The 16,374-nt window shown below is 40.4% G+C and overlaps 1 protein-coding gene across 1 annotated transcript in view; it reads left to right on the top strand.

The window, feature by feature from the left end:
• Positions 1 to 16,374, top strand: part of slc4a11 (solute carrier family 4 member 11) — a gene marked incomplete at its 5' end in the record, with an annotated part of 82,065 nt that overhangs the window by 33,952 nt on the left and 31,739 nt on the right. The window contains 3 exons of the mRNA XM_079222817.1: positions 3,332 to 3,375; positions 8,605 to 8,833; positions 14,324 to 14,356. Coding sequence (XP_079078943.1) covers positions 3,332 to 3,375; positions 8,605 to 8,833; positions 14,324 to 14,356 — 306 coding nt within the window. The remainder of the gene's footprint in view (positions 1 to 3,331; positions 3,376 to 8,604; positions 8,834 to 14,323; positions 14,357 to 16,374) is intronic.

Raw genomic sequence — 16,374 nt, forward strand, 5'->3', positions numbered from 1 at the left:
ACGCTAAACTAAGATGTATTATTCTATTATCTGCGTTTGGACGTCTCTGCTGAAAGATCACCATCCCCATGTTTGGGATAAAGAGGCGGTAACACATGCTGCTCCGTTTTGGGGTGTTTGTGGCATCAGGCAAAGATAAAACAAAGTGATTGATGGCAAGTGAGTGTTGAAGATTAGAATTGAAGTACTTACTGGAAATGTTGTCAGCTGGCACTGTACTACAAGGTTGTTGTTTGCTGTCTGTGTGTGTTTTTTTTTTATCATTTTGACATGATCTTATCCATTCTTCTCTCTTCAGAGAACTTTGTCACGAAGCTGTCAAGTGCTCTCCATAAATATAATTGATTTCATGATTATGTATCTGACAGCGCTAGGCTCAGCTCCATTTCAGTTCAATCAATTTGGCGGAATACTGAAGTGGAAAAGTCACGAAGAAGGACGGCCGTCTGTCACACTGGAAACTTGAGGATTTAGATTTTGACCAAGGTCAACCTTGGGAACTGTGTGGGGTTTTGTGTCATGGACATAGCGTACTTCAAATGAAGAAGAATATGAAGATAAAATATAAGCACAGATTTAAATTACTATCAGAGGATTACATAATTTAAAGTCACCAATTCTGTAGTAAATTAAATAGAGTGCCACAGGTTGAGGCAACTCTGTATTATCCTGATCCTCAGGGTTTGTATAGATTAGATTAGATTAGCCTTTATTGTCTCCTTTAGAGTCTTGTCTTGTGCATTCAAGAGAACACAGGTAATGTAACAGCACACTGCCTTTACATAAACACACACAATGCATCTAAAGTGTACAATCGAGTTACAATTAACATTCAATGACACACACAGATCCATATAGACAGGCTGGACTCATCCAGCATTCGTAACTATATCTATACGAAAAAAAATGCGCTGTAATTCGTTTGTATACGATATATGAAAAAATGTTGTATGTTATCCGTTTATCTCATGAACGAAAAAAAAAAACTTTTAAGAAAAACAATGTGGTCTCATCATACTAACTATAGTGTGAAGGATACGTTGACCCAGAGAACATACACTGAAGATGCCCGACACTGAGTTATTGCACATTTCCCTCTAATGAATAATGATGAACACCCAACAATGATTCCATGTCTCTTAACTCATTAACATATAGCAATGTGTAAAACCTGAGACATTTTGCATAGTATAGTATAGTATTTTTTTTGTGTGGTTTGGATTCACTTCTGGCAGATATCTGAAAAATCCACTTAATAATACGGTCAATCGGATCGCTGCACCTCTGCTGTTTTACACTGACTACAAAATAAAATAACCTTGGCACGTCAAATGTGAAAGATGGGGAAATGTATTCTCAGTATGACGAAAGTGGAAAAAAATCTACCTTTTGTGTGAGTTAAAACAATTTTCTACACTGCCAAACCAATTATTTCTATATTTCATAACACATATTTGAAATGCATATACCGTTTTAGACACACTGCCCAGTTCGGCCCAAGGACACTTGAGATTTTTCCCTATCTCGCAGTAATTCCGCCATTCTCAGTCACCACCCTGCAACCCTTAATGACTAAAATAATACAACACTCCACTCTGAAATTACATAACACTTGTGGCCGACTGGATATAATCAACAGTTGTAGAGCGACACTGAACAAATAAAGAACCAAGGAGGGACACAAGCCAAGTCATATTTTAACACTTCCGCTCCCTAATCCTTAAACCCTGCAATTCTCCTGGATTACTTTAAGACACACAGTATATTGAGACATACAGGAGGCCATTAGAAGGAGGTGATCATTGGGGTAATCGTATATGAATATATGAATATCTCCTTACGGCTGCAGCCTGACAGCAATTAGAGCCGCAGCTCGCTTCCACCTTTGGGAGCGGATCAACCCAGCCGTGTGCTTTTTGATTGTGAGGCTTTGATGAGCCAAATCCACTGCACACGACACGTGCCCCCTCCATCATAGAGGTAGGCTCCCTTTCTCCCTGCTCTGCCTGCAGGGTTTTATGATGGCGAGGTATTCAGTGTGGCGATCAAAGCCGCCCCCCCTTTCTCCTCACGCTCACACTCAAACATGTTCACTTGTGGCTGGATTATTGATATTATGATATCCTAGTGCTTTCCTAAGGCTTATTGGCTTGTTAAAAGGTTTTTTTTCTTCTTGCTTTACCGTCGCTGAAAGGGAGGAGTTGAGCACAGATTGAGTTCCAGACGGAGCCGACATAGTGCATCACGTGGAGCCGAGGAGGAAAGCCCATGGTAACCTAATAACGTCCTCCCCACAGTAAACGGCGATAACGGGGTTATGTAACGGCAGCGACGGACCGTTTCATGAGAGTCAGCAGCAGGCTACTGAGTCTGCCAGTTAAGAGACTGAATCGTGTTGAAAACCTCATTCCCTCCGTTCGTCCCCGTATTGTTTTCTAACATAAAAGCTTTTCCCTCCTTTGTCCCTTTTTTTTCGACACTGGGGAAATCCAGACCTTTGTACTTTATCTGAGCACTCGCCTCGACTCCGCAGACGTGTGTATTAAAACCTTATCAGCGGAAAACTTCCAATCCCTGCTCAATGAGAGCATTTACAGACTTGCTTCCTGGCATTTTCAGCACTTTTAGAAAAAAGGGTCTCAAGTTTTTTCTCTTTGCTGGCTATATGTATCTGTAATGTATCTGTATATATCTTTATTTCAGATTTGCAGCATCAGTGATGGACAAGCTTTAAAATGCATATACAGAACATTAGACAAAGATAAGCATTTTGGCTTGTACTATTCACATTCAACAAAAGCAAATGCTTGTACTCTGTTTAAAAAAACTGAAGACAAAGGCTTCAAGGTGCTGAACATGAACGGCAACATTCCCAGTTTTAGTCTGCTTGCAAGTCATGTCGTTCCCCATCTCTGTCTCGCCTCATTTCCTGTCTCTCTCTTTACCACCGACTCTCTAATAAAGAAATAAAATGCCTCAATTTCAGGGCAGTACAGTCATTTTTGGAGGCAGATCAAATCTTTGGTTTCACATTCTGGTCAGATTGTGAATATTAGAACAGAGATGCATAAATGGAGGGCGTGGCTGAACAGGTGGGGGGAGAAAAGCTATGTTTATTTTTTAGATATAACGTGAAAACGCAATGTACATATTCTGAAGCACAATGTGCATTTATCTAAATTGTTTCAATGATGTATTTCCTGCTGACTGCAAATATTTGAGGTATTGTATATAGTACCCAGCAGAATATATTCATTGCAGATATACAGTTTATGAAGATGTTGTATTATGGCACAGTTCTAATTGGACCTCGTGTTTTGTTTCCCCTCAGACGCTGACGACTCTGGTTGTGTGTTGCTGAACACATCAAGACGGGTAAGTGTCCATATTCACTGAATGTATGATGTATTATTATTTAAAAGATAAGGTGGTTTCTTTGGCAGTCAGGGAACTTGGCACATTGCTGATAATGAGTGCAGCCATCTTAATTGATCTGTCGAGGAAATTTGACTTCAGATACAAGATTTAAACTCTCACATCTCAAATCTGGTTGGATAGATCATAGAAAGAAGCACGGCGTGTTGAATATTTTAATCACAAGAGCCGGGGAAATATTAGTTCCAACAGCGGCATTTACTTCGTTTGAACCTAAATGCACATTTATGAGTGGGAGCAGTCGTCGCTCCACTTGGTGTCCTGATGGAGCAGAATCAGCCCCGCTTTCAGCAGGTTGAGAGGATAATTACTTCTGCCCTGGGTGCTGCCTTCCTAATATGATTATTGTCAACCTGTTCTCACTCCCAAACTCGTTGAACACCAACACAGTGCACCTCGGCGTCTGATAGTGACGCACAGAGGCGCCCTTTAGTGCCGGGCTCCAATAACCCTAATTTAAACCCATCTCTCTCAAAGCAACTGATGTCGTATAAAGAGAGAGAAACTCAGGACTTTCTCCGATAACGACTGTAATTCTGTTCCTTTCTGCCTTTATAAATTGTCCTTACGCCACATGCTGCTGCTGAGCTCTGAACACAATCAAACACATGGTCACACACATCACACCTATTTCAACCCTTCTGCATTAGCTCCCAGTTCATTTTTACACTAAGGTGCTCACTTATAGAGGCCTACATGCTCAGGCATTAAGGACCTTCTGAACCCCCACGCCACGAGCCGAGCTCTTAGGTCCTCAAGCCGGGGTTTTCTAAGTGTACCTCGGACACGTTTTAAGACTCAGGGAGATTGTGCTTTCCAGTCGGCAGCCCCTTAAGCTTTTTTATAGGCTCCCAATAAGCTCTTTGAACTCTGTGGACTTTTTCAAAAAGCAGCTAAAAACCAATCTGTTCAGATAGGAATTAAGGTAGCATGTGATATTTCATATTTTAACTCAGGTCTCATGTCGGTCCCGCTTATATAATGTATCCATTCTTTGTTTTATTTATTTGATTTTATTTCTTTGGCTTTGAAGCACTTAACTTAACCCAAAACGATCTGTTCCTAAACCTAACGAAGCAGGTTTAGCTGCCTGATTCTCAGGAGATTTCTGACAGAAAGCCCTGAAGATAAACGTCTCCAAGCGTCAATTTTTGACGAGTTAGGGGTGAGAGTGTTCTGCAATTAAACATGAAAGTGTTGGAATTATTTGTGATGGAGGGAGGAGTGATTAAATGGGAGCAGTGAATGGCATACTAGAAAGAATATTTCGTGTTAATTATCCATTTTTGATCTTCCTTCGTCGTAGTCAGTAACTTGAACTAAGCTTCATTACGTCTGGGGATGTTTTTTATCGAGCTCTTTCGGCTGAGTCATGAGTATCATCTGACACATCTGAGTCCCAGTCTACCACTTATACTTCCCTACATACTGTAATAGCCCACAGCTCCACGGCGCACAGTCGACAGCACGCTGATGTTTGTAAAAAACAATCCAATTTCTGTAAGATCTGCTTGACAACTGAATGGCTCTTCTGTCAGTGTGAATATCTTCTCATGCCACTCCAAGGTTCGCCCGCACATATTGTTCCATGTTAGGAGGTGGTTCTTGTCTCGGTGTGCTACCTGGTAAAGCAAAGCATCAGAATGGGATTAGTGTTGATAAATCCTATCAATTAAAATATACCTGAGCTTTGCTGATGTGAATCTCATGGTCTCCGAAGCCGAATGTTGTTTGCTGATACAGGACATTTCCAGATGTAAAGAACTGCTCCCCTGCTGGAGAGTTTGTTGATCTCAACAAAACATCTGTGATGTTGTTTTTCTGTTTGACGGTCCTGCAGTTTTGATGTCTAGCCGGAGGTCCTCTGTGTGTTCACCATTCGTTATCTTAATTGGCTTCATTCTTCATTCGTGGACAGACCTGTATGCAGATTTTCCTTCCAAAAAAAGAAAAGATTGGTGTTTGGGTTGAATATAAATATGTTTCTCATGTAAAATAACTATGTTTGTTTGGTAACTGGCAATATGTAAGTCACGAAACAAAACGACGGTAAAATAAGTCAATGTTGACACGAACAGCGGTCTCCTGGGTTAAAGTCCAGTTGTTTGACCCATCCACCCTCCACTACCATCCATTCTGAAAGGACTTTCTCACTCTTTATACTATGTGAGCTGCTCTGACCGTCTTATAATTAGGCGGATTGGTTTACATTGGAGTTTGTTGAAAGCTTGCGTTGTGCATCTGAATTTCTCGGCTTTTCAGGGAAGAGTAGACATCGATGAATTATAATAACCAAGCCGGCTGATGAGGAAGGCGTGCAGACATCTTTTCAGAGTCTGCCCGAAAGAGTTATTCTGTTGGAACGTTATTAAGATAAAAGACAATGTTGGTGGAATGTCTAATGTGGGGATCAAAATTCAAATTAGACTCGAAAGCTTCCAACTCACGACTGAGACGATGATTCTCACTCTGAGCGTTTTGAGTTTTGGAATATCTGGGAATTGGTGAGATCCATTACAGTTAACATCAGGATTAATACTCATGCAGTCCTATGGAAATATACAGCTGTGTGAATCAAAAGTACCCCTCACAATGGCGGATTTCACTCAAAGTAACTTCCCTGTAACCGTAGAGACTGTGTTAGTCTAACAGTAAACAGTATTAGTGTCTCGCACTGCAAAGCAGGAACCAGAGTCTTTTTTTTACAATTCTTGCTGCGTTTCGAGGTCCTGCGATCTCAATGTTCCTCAGACTCGTCTGATAGCACGTCAAATGACACACGTGGAAGGAGATGGCGATTTCCAGTACATGTACCTCATTGTGCGAGCAAGATTCAGGTCAAAGTAGGTCATTTTCTATTTCTGAACCGAAAAACACGATTTTGGGACTGAAAATGCTTCAAAACATGTCAATGCTTGTGTTTATTGTGATTATTATTGCAGATTTAGATGGTTTAGGTCTTAATCTTTCTAAAGATGTGCAGTATTACTCTGGTGGATGATGGGAAGGCACCGAACAATACAACAATATAAAAAAACTCGGGGAGCAATCGAGGAGTCATTTTTTGCTTGACTTTTGATCATATTTATGCAGAAAATAAGTAAAATCATTTATTTTTTTAAAGGCAAGGAGTTGCGGATTCGTTAGAGATCAAGGACAATAGGGTCTGATATTCATATCAGGGTCATATGAGCTGTAGAACACCTAGGGTCCCGTAATTAGGGAACCCTAGGTGTTGTACAGATGTTGTTCAGTGAGAATACATATATGTCAGTAGTTTCTAAGTAGATTGTTCAAATTACACCAACAAACTTTGATTCCAGAAAACATTTTGTAGCTACATTTCTGTAAAGATATGGGAGTATAAAGCAGCGCCCGGGGGGCATTAGTTTGAACTGGTGGCCAATGTAGTCAAGAGCTGGATGTCGTCAGTCTGTTCCTTGTTCCTGCCAACAGCTCGCCTGCTTCTTCTCACTAATCCCACCGTTCTGTTTTACGCTTCTGTTTGTTTGTGCTCCCTTTCTGTTTTTCTTTTTTTCACATGGTCACATCCTCACTTTCCCACTGAGAATTTTGTAGAGGATTTCTTGCTTGCACTGGTCGATATTTAGAATAAATTTTAATACGGTTTCTGCTACATCTGCGTGCTTCTCGCTTTCTTACCAACAATTCAGGACATTTTCGGAGAATTCATGATTTCCCCCAATGCCCTATCCAGCACACACAGCATGGACTGCAACACCACTCATGTTGCATTGTTCATCTGACCAGGAATGCATCTTTAAGTTATTTTGAAACGCTCAAAAATCTGACAGATCTACAAAAAATATAAACAAATCAAATGTATTATTGAGCTCAATACATAAATAGCTTCAAAGACTCTAGACATAGACTCAGCTCAGAGCTCGTCTTTAAAAAGAAAAAAAAAACAGCAGGGAATCCACTCATCTTTAGAATTTCTATCAATCACCCGATCAATGTGATGGAGGACTGGTGGGCGTCTGGGCTCTTAATCGAGCTGTGTTCTTCTCTCTATCCATTCGTCTGTCTCAGGGGATTCTCAGACACCGATGGTAAAATCTTGATGAGCTTTCGAGGGGTGAAGCATCTGTTTTGTGTGCTGCTATTTAAAAAAAGGGACAGTATTATGCGTAGAGGGGGTGGGTACTTTAAGGTTAAAGCTTAAGGGCACTTGAGGTGTGGTTGGGTCATATAAATGCCTTTATTTTTGTATGTACCCATGTGGTCTTGTGGATTTTAGACTCACTCACATGAAATAAGTTAGTGTCATTCAATTACAATGGTGATTCTGGTCGCCTGATTCTCTGACCTCAGACCCCTGAGATTCACATTTCCAATTTGTTCAACGATTCAGGCCAGAATTTATGACCTGCCAGCAATCTGAACGATCTTCTCCCAGTCTGAGCTTTGATTGACTGAATCAGTAGATTTATACCTCCGGTATCGGGACACGAACGGAAATGAAACGACAAAGGGTTTAGCAAAACTTCATCCGGATTCTAAAAGTAATTGTAGTCAACTAATTCATGCGTAAAATAAGAATTAATTGCGAAAGCGTCTGCCCAGCTTTAGTGAAATAAAAAAGAAGTGATTGTCCTGTAAAATGGTCTGTTAACTACTCCTGAAAAATGACTTTTTCTGACACTGATACAAATGTGCTACAGTTATTTATTTTTTTATTTAACTTTTGTTAAACCAGATAAAATATTTTTTGCGATGGAAATCTGGCCAAGAAGTCAGCAATGTTTAAATATGGAGGGCAGGTAATCCAAAAAAATGTTGAAAGAACAGTTTGTGGTTTAAACTACTTTTTTAAAACTACTTAAAAATATATACTACCTCAAAAGGATTTAGCTTCACAGGCAAATTGTTGTAGTCTTAATTTCCCCAAACGCAATATCAGAGACATCACGGTGGTATTTCAGCATGTTGGGGATAGTAGAATTCTCTTTCAAGGCCAAACCAAAGCTACATCTAAAAAACTATATGAAATGATTTGTATGCCTTTGGTCCAATTCTTCAGAAACTAGGGTAGATGCTTTTTGACAATGCCTTCCAGTCTTTAAAAATACACTGACTGACATAATCAGCACAGAAATCTCAAATAAAACTGTTTCAGACTGAAAGAATTCCCATCTTTTCCTGCAGTATGTGAAGCTGATGAACTTCGAGGAGGAGATCCGGGCCCACCGGGACCTAGACGACTTCCTGGCCAAGGCCACAATCCTGCTGGACGAGACCGCGGCCTCCCTGGACGACGTCCTGAAGAGAATGTTGCACCACGTGGGCCAGGACAGCAATTCCTCCGAGCCCACTTGCAACTTCGAGGAGGTGATGAGCATGCTTTTCACGGACGCAGGAGCTCAGGAGGTCAACGGTAAGCAGTGCACATATAAACCAGCACGTATGTGTAAAAACACACAGAACGCAGTAAGACGTGTGCAAGCCCACAATCAGACCAAGACCATCCGACACCTGACCTAAAAACATCTGACGTCTGCACATGTCAACACCTGCCCAAAAAATAGCTTCACCTCAGGCTCAGGAGCAGAATTGTCAGACTGACTCGAGAATGGTTCAAGAAGCTTTTAAGACCCAAAGCGGAGTTTGTGATGTTTGAATCGAGGCGGCTGTCCATTTGCCCCTCAGCTTTTTTCAAGTGGACACAAATAGAGTTCGGTGTGCCGAAACTATTTACATGTGCAGACATCAAACGTTTCCCAGGACAACTGTGCAGTGGTTATCTTGCACTTTATCGCACAAAATAAACATGTTTTCTTGTATTCATTTTATTTTACTGTGCTGCGGAGAACACAACTGATAATGCAAACCAACGAAATCCGGTATTACATTCACTCACGGTGGTCGTTCAACATTTTTCAGATAATTAGGAAATGTTTTTGGGATGCTTTGGTTTGGTCTTTACACAGATTCAAGTCATTTAAAGCAGGTTAGCACCTGTTCACACATATGTTGAATAAATCAAGGGTAAAAAAAAATAGCACTAGATACCAAATGTATTTTGGAACATTGGCATAAGGTAAAATAATATTTTTTGTTTTATTTTGCTAGCACATGTATACTGCGAGGAGTTCCAGGCAAAAACATTGTTTTTTTTCAGGCATTGGTCAATTTTGAGATCTACATATAAAAAATAATAAAAAAAATATTTTAGATGTTTTCTTTCCACTAGTCTGAATGAAAACATCTAAAATACACATTTAGGTGAATTTGCATATTTATACATTTTCAGAAAACTTTTTATATATAAATAATAGTCCTAATGTGATATTCAACTGGAGAGGTTTTATGGTCATATCCTTTAATTACATTTGTTTTAACCATATTCACCTGTGGTGTCTGAATTGTACAAAACATCTCTAAATGAGTTCTTTCTCAGACTTCTCTGAAGAATCTCCACTTCAGTAGCTCTTACACAAAGAGATATCCAAAATTACTTCTGTTTGACTTCAATATGTTAACAAAAAGAAACAATCATTTTTAACCTGGCTTTTTCCAATGTTTAGATTTCTGGTCTTGAAATGTATTCAAAGACCACATATTTGATAAGATAATGCCTCATTTGAAAATTTAAAATTAATATTTAAAATAACTTGTAATACAAAAAAAGATATTGAATCTATTCGATCTTTTTTTTTTTTTACCCTTTTGACCTGTACTGTATCCTCTTAATCCTCATTTTTGGACATGAACAGTTAAATTCTATTGGACCTTAAAGTATGTTAGATATGCACTCCGTACTCTCTTCCGATGCTTAAATTCATTTCTAAAGTGTACTGTAGTTCCTCCAATGTTTGGTGATAATATGTCAGCTTACGGATCCCTTTCACATCACATCCTCTTGGTTGAGTAGCAAAGCCTCTTGGTTAAAGGAGAATCTCCTCAGGTCATTAGAGCAGGAGAAATCCGCCTTCTTACATAACAGTACGTAGCCATTGTTGGAGCCTCGCTCTCTTCCCAAGCTGCACTGAACGCCGCTTTTTCTTTTTTAATGAATATTAAATGTTTGCTGAAGGTTTAAAGAGGAAAACACGAGAGGAGTTTTCTTCTCACCGTAAGAGCATGTGGAGCTAATGGTAGAGTAAGGGCTGCCTGCCTCTCCAGTGTTTTCCTATCTGACTCGACTGGTGTTTGCCGTTGTTGATGCTTAGTCAGAGGTGGGTGGTGGGCGCCGCTCACCCTGCGCAGCCGCCTCTGACAGATCCGCGAGGTGATAATTGACTTCTGTCATCGATCACTCACTTAGCTTTTCAAATGGCTCTCTGAGACTCTCAAGCTGTGGCGGCTGCGGCTACTTGACTGTTTCTCTCCCAGAACACCCCACTCAGAGACAACAGAAGAGGGGCTTCTTTTTTGTCTTTTTTTTGTCTTTGTGACTTTCTTGACAAAAAAATAGACTTCCTGCGCAGGTCTGGGTTGTCTGGAAATGTATGGAAAAATCAATCTGAGCACTCAGGGGTTTCACTGAATATTGAAATTGGAAACAGCACCATAGATAAATAAAGGAAAATAATTATATTAGTGATACTTTAGGATTTACAATAACCGACAGCCACTGAGCAATAGTTATAGCTAGTTTACAAACTGCGCCTATTATCATAGTATTGCAACAAAATACTGTGTTGCTTTATTATATCTTACATATTAGCATAGTGTAAATAGTCAGCTAGGGATGCACCGAATGTACTAAATTACAATTACTCCGATACGACATTGTCGTGGACACATGCAGCCACTTTCCCAATAAGTCTCCAGCGCATCAATTAGTTCAGCTGTGTGTCTCTCTGGTATTCTCTATCTCTGGGTTTCCACTGGTCCTTCACAAGCCCCAGCGTAACGTTAGCAGGATACCGGTCCAGAGAGAGATGATGAGCAGGAAGTTATGAGTAATGTTACAGCTGTGAACGTAGCAGCGCAGTGTGTGTACAGTTTGTTTGTCAGTGAGAAACGTAGAGACGCCATAAACGGCTTTGGTAGGGTAGTGACCTGTCAATCACAGTAAGCCCCGCCCTAAAGCATACCCTGCTTTATGGTCTATTTGACTCTCAATGGGCCATTATTTACTAAATGAACATTATGTGGTGTTGAAGAAGACTTGAAACTAGAGATATAAACCATTTTCTCATAGACAATATATATATATATATATATATATATATATATATATATATATATATATATATATATATATATATATATATATATATACAATCTGACTTCTTTTTGCATGGATAATGCTTATTTTAAGACTCATCCGCCTCGGCTTCACTCGGCAGAACGAGAGGTTGCCACCTGCTCAAGACACAAGCTAAGTTCCCATGTCTTGCTTTCCACCTGATTAAAGTAAAGAGGGTTAGCCCAGAATCTAGTAACAACTTAAGGTGGGCTGACCTTTAAGGTGGACCAGCTGTTCTCCTTTAAGTGACAAGCCAGCCCCCTTTTAACTGTTTGACTAATCACATTAATCGGTTACATGGCTGATTATCAACATCCCTCCTGTCAACTATGTTTTGTTTGTATCAGGAAAACACGTTTTATATTTAATTTGTTTGAGCCAGAAAGCGAGGAACATCTGATGAAAATCAAACATCTTTTCAAAGTCTTATTTAGGTCTTATATCAGTACTCGCTATCAGCAAGTACCTGCATGTAAGTACTTGTACTGGCCTGATAAAAGTGGTATTGGTGCATCCCTACAGTCAGTAGTCACGTGTGCATCCTTATCAAAGTTGTTAATTAACTGAAGATTCTCTCAAAAACAAGGTCAGGGTTTTCTTTTATATTGTGCATCAAGAAGAGCTGTTTTATATCAGCTGAAACTTGAGTTCTCACTCTGGGGAAATGCATTCGCTGCAGCAGAAGCAATAGGGCAGTAGCAGATGAGAATTAGTTGATAATTAATTGCACATATTATGATGTAACTATTCCCCAATTATGCAGCAAATATGGACAACAAAGATTTACAGTTTGAAACAGCCAAATGAGCTGCACTGCTAGCTCTTAAATAATAAAAGGCATGTAACATACAGGAATATTTACAGAATGAGCAGAAAGATTCGCGTCAGACTTTCAAATATAAGATGTCTTGACATCACACAAATAAAGGTCTGTTTTTCAAGCAGTTAGTGGATTTCAGTCACCTTCGATTCTGACACTTTTATTTTGTTTTGTTAATTATTCAATGAGACATTAAAATTCTCCATTTTGCGATGAACTCCCTTCACCCAGAGTAACATGTAGGATCCATGAATTATAATTGAGAACATCCAAACGTGAAACACTCGCGTCAGTGCTGAGAGCGGGGGGGGGAGGAGGGGGGATATCTCCGGGGGAGGAACAAAGGCTTCTCGTCGGGGGAATACATTCATATTGCACGTAAGTATGTTATCAGTGGCGCACATCTCTTCAGGTATTAATTTCTGCCGTATCTCCGCTCACTCTGCCACGGCGGGGTGATACGGCTGGCGAGCAGGACCAGCTCATTTGGAGTGTAACACAGTACAGCTGTGAGATAAAGAGACCAGGGTGAGATTAAAACTGGCACAGAGAGAACGGAGAATTACCGAAAGGAAGAAGAAAAAAAGATGAAAAGCCCACAGAGATAATTAGTCCTGCTATAACTTGAGCCAACTTGTGCTGTTTTTTTTGGGCTCACTTTTGTCTTGGGATTCACAACGTGCTGATGATGCAATACATTGATAATGATATTACTCCAGCCAAAATACTAAACCAGTCTCTATTAATTCAATAAAATAATACCTCATCCTTTAAGATACTCCCAAGTATTTAAACCAGTAACTCACTTTAGGATGCTGGAGATGATGATGTTGCTTACAATCTGTCGATATATTTCTGTAATAATGTGTAATATTGTATTTTCCTCTCTTCCTCTCGATGCTGAAGCGGATCGTGTGCCCGGTTTTTGGATGACTGTACCTTCATCTCTCCCTAAATTTCTGCCACCTTTGATCGATCCCATTGGCTCTCCACCTTGCCTCGATTTGCATAAGCCTCCTATGTATTTTTCTTTTAAACATTTTTTATTACTCAAATCAAACAGAAAGACAGTCACACGCTCATGAATTAAATTGCTTATTATCATTTTTTTTAAAGAACCTGGAATAAAAGATATTTTCAGTGCTCACTCTATGCCCATTCCTGCTTTCTGTACACTTTACTTGGTACTTTCTGACAGGAGCCACTGCAATTATTCTGCGTATGATTCACTCACTTTAACAGGAATGGTGCTGTGTATTTTTTAATCAAATGACTATGCCTTATGACTAAATATTTCTTTTCCAGGCCGGCTGTGGGACTTTTTACTGTGAAAATCTCTCTGCAACGTTCTGCGGGAATGATCAGAATACTAAATTGAAGCCATTAATTCAAGCTCTTTACCACGGGAAATAAAAATGGTGGCCATACGTGTCATTTTTCTCATCTTGATATCTTCATTGACGTCTTTGGGGTTTCTCTGCACTTGCTGAACACGTAACTGCTATCAGTGATGAAATCCAATTTTTGTTAATAGCCTGTAGAAGGTAATCAAGATAAGATCTCTCAGCGCCCAGCTGAGGCGAGACATTGAGGGATTTTCTCTGGAAAATGATATTTAATATGCATGAGGTAAAAAGGAGGGCAGGAAATGAAGCTTCTGCTCAGCGGAGATATTTATGTGTGTGCCAGTTAACCACAGAGCGTCTCCATAATGAGTGTGTGTTTGAGTGTCATTGTCTTTTGCGTGTGTTTGTGTAAATTCTACGATTCTGCTCGCCTGCTGACCAGGAAAAACTAAACTGAACTGGACTTCTCCTCTTGGTTTTTTCTCCCTCCTTCTCCCCATGCAGACAAGTCTCAAAGTTTCGTTTTCTTTGACGATGGTAAGCTGTGCTAATTGGATGAAAATGTCAGCATTGGCCGCCACGAGGCCGCAATCAGTGGCGTGCTTCTGTACCAATCATCACCATCAGTGTGCCGCTTGTGTTCCCTCTCCACACTCGGGACTGGGTCGATCCATTGAGTCATCAAATGATTACAGACGCCAGCAATCCCTCCTGTGTCACAGATATCGATGCCTCTTCAGCTGCCCCTCAAATCAACGCCCTGCGTCCAGTGGACTCATTGTCCAATAATGTTATCAGTTCTTTTTTTTGGAAAGATCCTGTGAAAAAAAAGAACAAAGAAATGCTGGCTCTGTATGAATTCTATGAGGTCACCGTTTTTTTGGCCGGGCAAAAGATATACAGTATGTCCTTCTCTAATCTGGAGATTTATATAATTCGAATATAGCTTGTCGTACATGCAGCACTTGACTTTAATATTATTTCCATGTAGGGCGTTGGTTTATTTCCCTTTAATGAAATTTGTTTTTTATGCAAGCGAGTAGAGGATTAGAATGGACAAGCTCTCTAGATAACAAGGTTTTCACCATTGACCCAGTCCTAGTGGCCCTCTCATCGCCGTGTGACATCATACATACGTGTGCTGCATGGGTTCCTAATATACAGTAAGTGTTTCATCTGCTGTATGGATCCCTCCTGTATTTTAATCACCTCCTTCAAAGGGCCCTTCACAATCCACGCTTTGAAGGAAACCAATCATTCCCCTTTGTGTGTCTGTGAGTGTGTGTGTGTGGCTGGCAGGTCTACCAATGGTTGAGATCATGGTTAATCTTTAAGGCAGCATTAGATCAGCAGGCTTTATTTAGGTCACCTCTGAGCATAATGTAAGACGTCTCCTTTCACACGCTGACAAAGAAACCATGAATCTCTGTGTTTTTTAGTCCACACGTCTCTGTGGATTTTTCCGCCGCTGATGTTCCACTGGCACGTCGGCCAAAAGGAACATTAACATTGATGTTTTTTTATGAGTGGTTTAAAGCGCATCGATTGATTCGTCTCTCTCTCTTGTTTGTGACAGATGGGATTATCCTCGCATGATTTGCAGAAATTGCAAAATCAGGTTTTTTTCCCCCATTTCAACCGAACCGTGTGAATAATGCAGCTAACAGAATTCGCCAAGAATTCAGGAGAGATCAAAGGGGCCAATCCAGCCATCCAGTCTTGCCTTCCTCATATGTTTTCATCACTTTCCATTGAAGTTTGTCACATTTGATATGCTGGGTGTGAGCATCTGTAATTTCCCCCCTTTCTGTGCATGGGAACAGCAGTGTTTGCATACGAAAAGCTGACGAAACAGTGCAGAAATCTCCACATAACTGACAAGTATCAAATGTGCATGTCTTAATTAGTCTCCCACTTGATCACATCAGCAACACACGCTTCCTCTCCTCTTAACATCCAAGTCAGGTTGGTTCACCTCCGCTGGTGATGTAAGATAGTGCATTCACAATGTCCCACATGTGATTTACAAAGGAGATTGCGGTGGTGGAGGGTGAAGTGAAGACACAATCAGTTCTGTTCAGCAGCCGGTGTGAGACGGGAGGTGGGAGTGACCTCTCATTCGGGAGATATTGATTGTTTGTATTTGCGTTTGAAGTCACCCCCCTTCCACTCAGATACGTGTTTTGCTCATCGCTTCCTCCCTTGGATGTGTGAGCTTCTCAGTGCAGAATGACGTTCAAGCTGAGTTTGATACGATAACGAGGTTTTTTCACACTCGTCTGTTCTGCTGCGCTCCCCTTAAATCTCAGTTAAAAGCTTGTGTACGGATACCGGATGCAGGATTTTGTGACATCGCCGATCGTGGTCCAGGATGCAACTGCATATTCATAGATTGTGTATTTTCCAATGGGGGAGAAGGAGTAGATGCAAAAAGATATTTTAAGATAGTGTACAACACAAAAGAATAGTAGCAGAGAAGAAGAGACATCTGACCCCTCCTATGTAGTGAGAAGTGTCAGATAGTCTTCTAATACCGACCAGCTATTTGAATTTAG

The sequence above is a fragment of the Taurulus bubalis genome (assembly GCF_910589615.1).
Source record: "Taurulus bubalis genome assembly, chromosome: 1".
NCBI classification, from domain to species: domain Eukaryota; kingdom Metazoa; phylum Chordata; class Actinopteri; order Perciformes; family Cottidae; genus Taurulus; species Taurulus bubalis.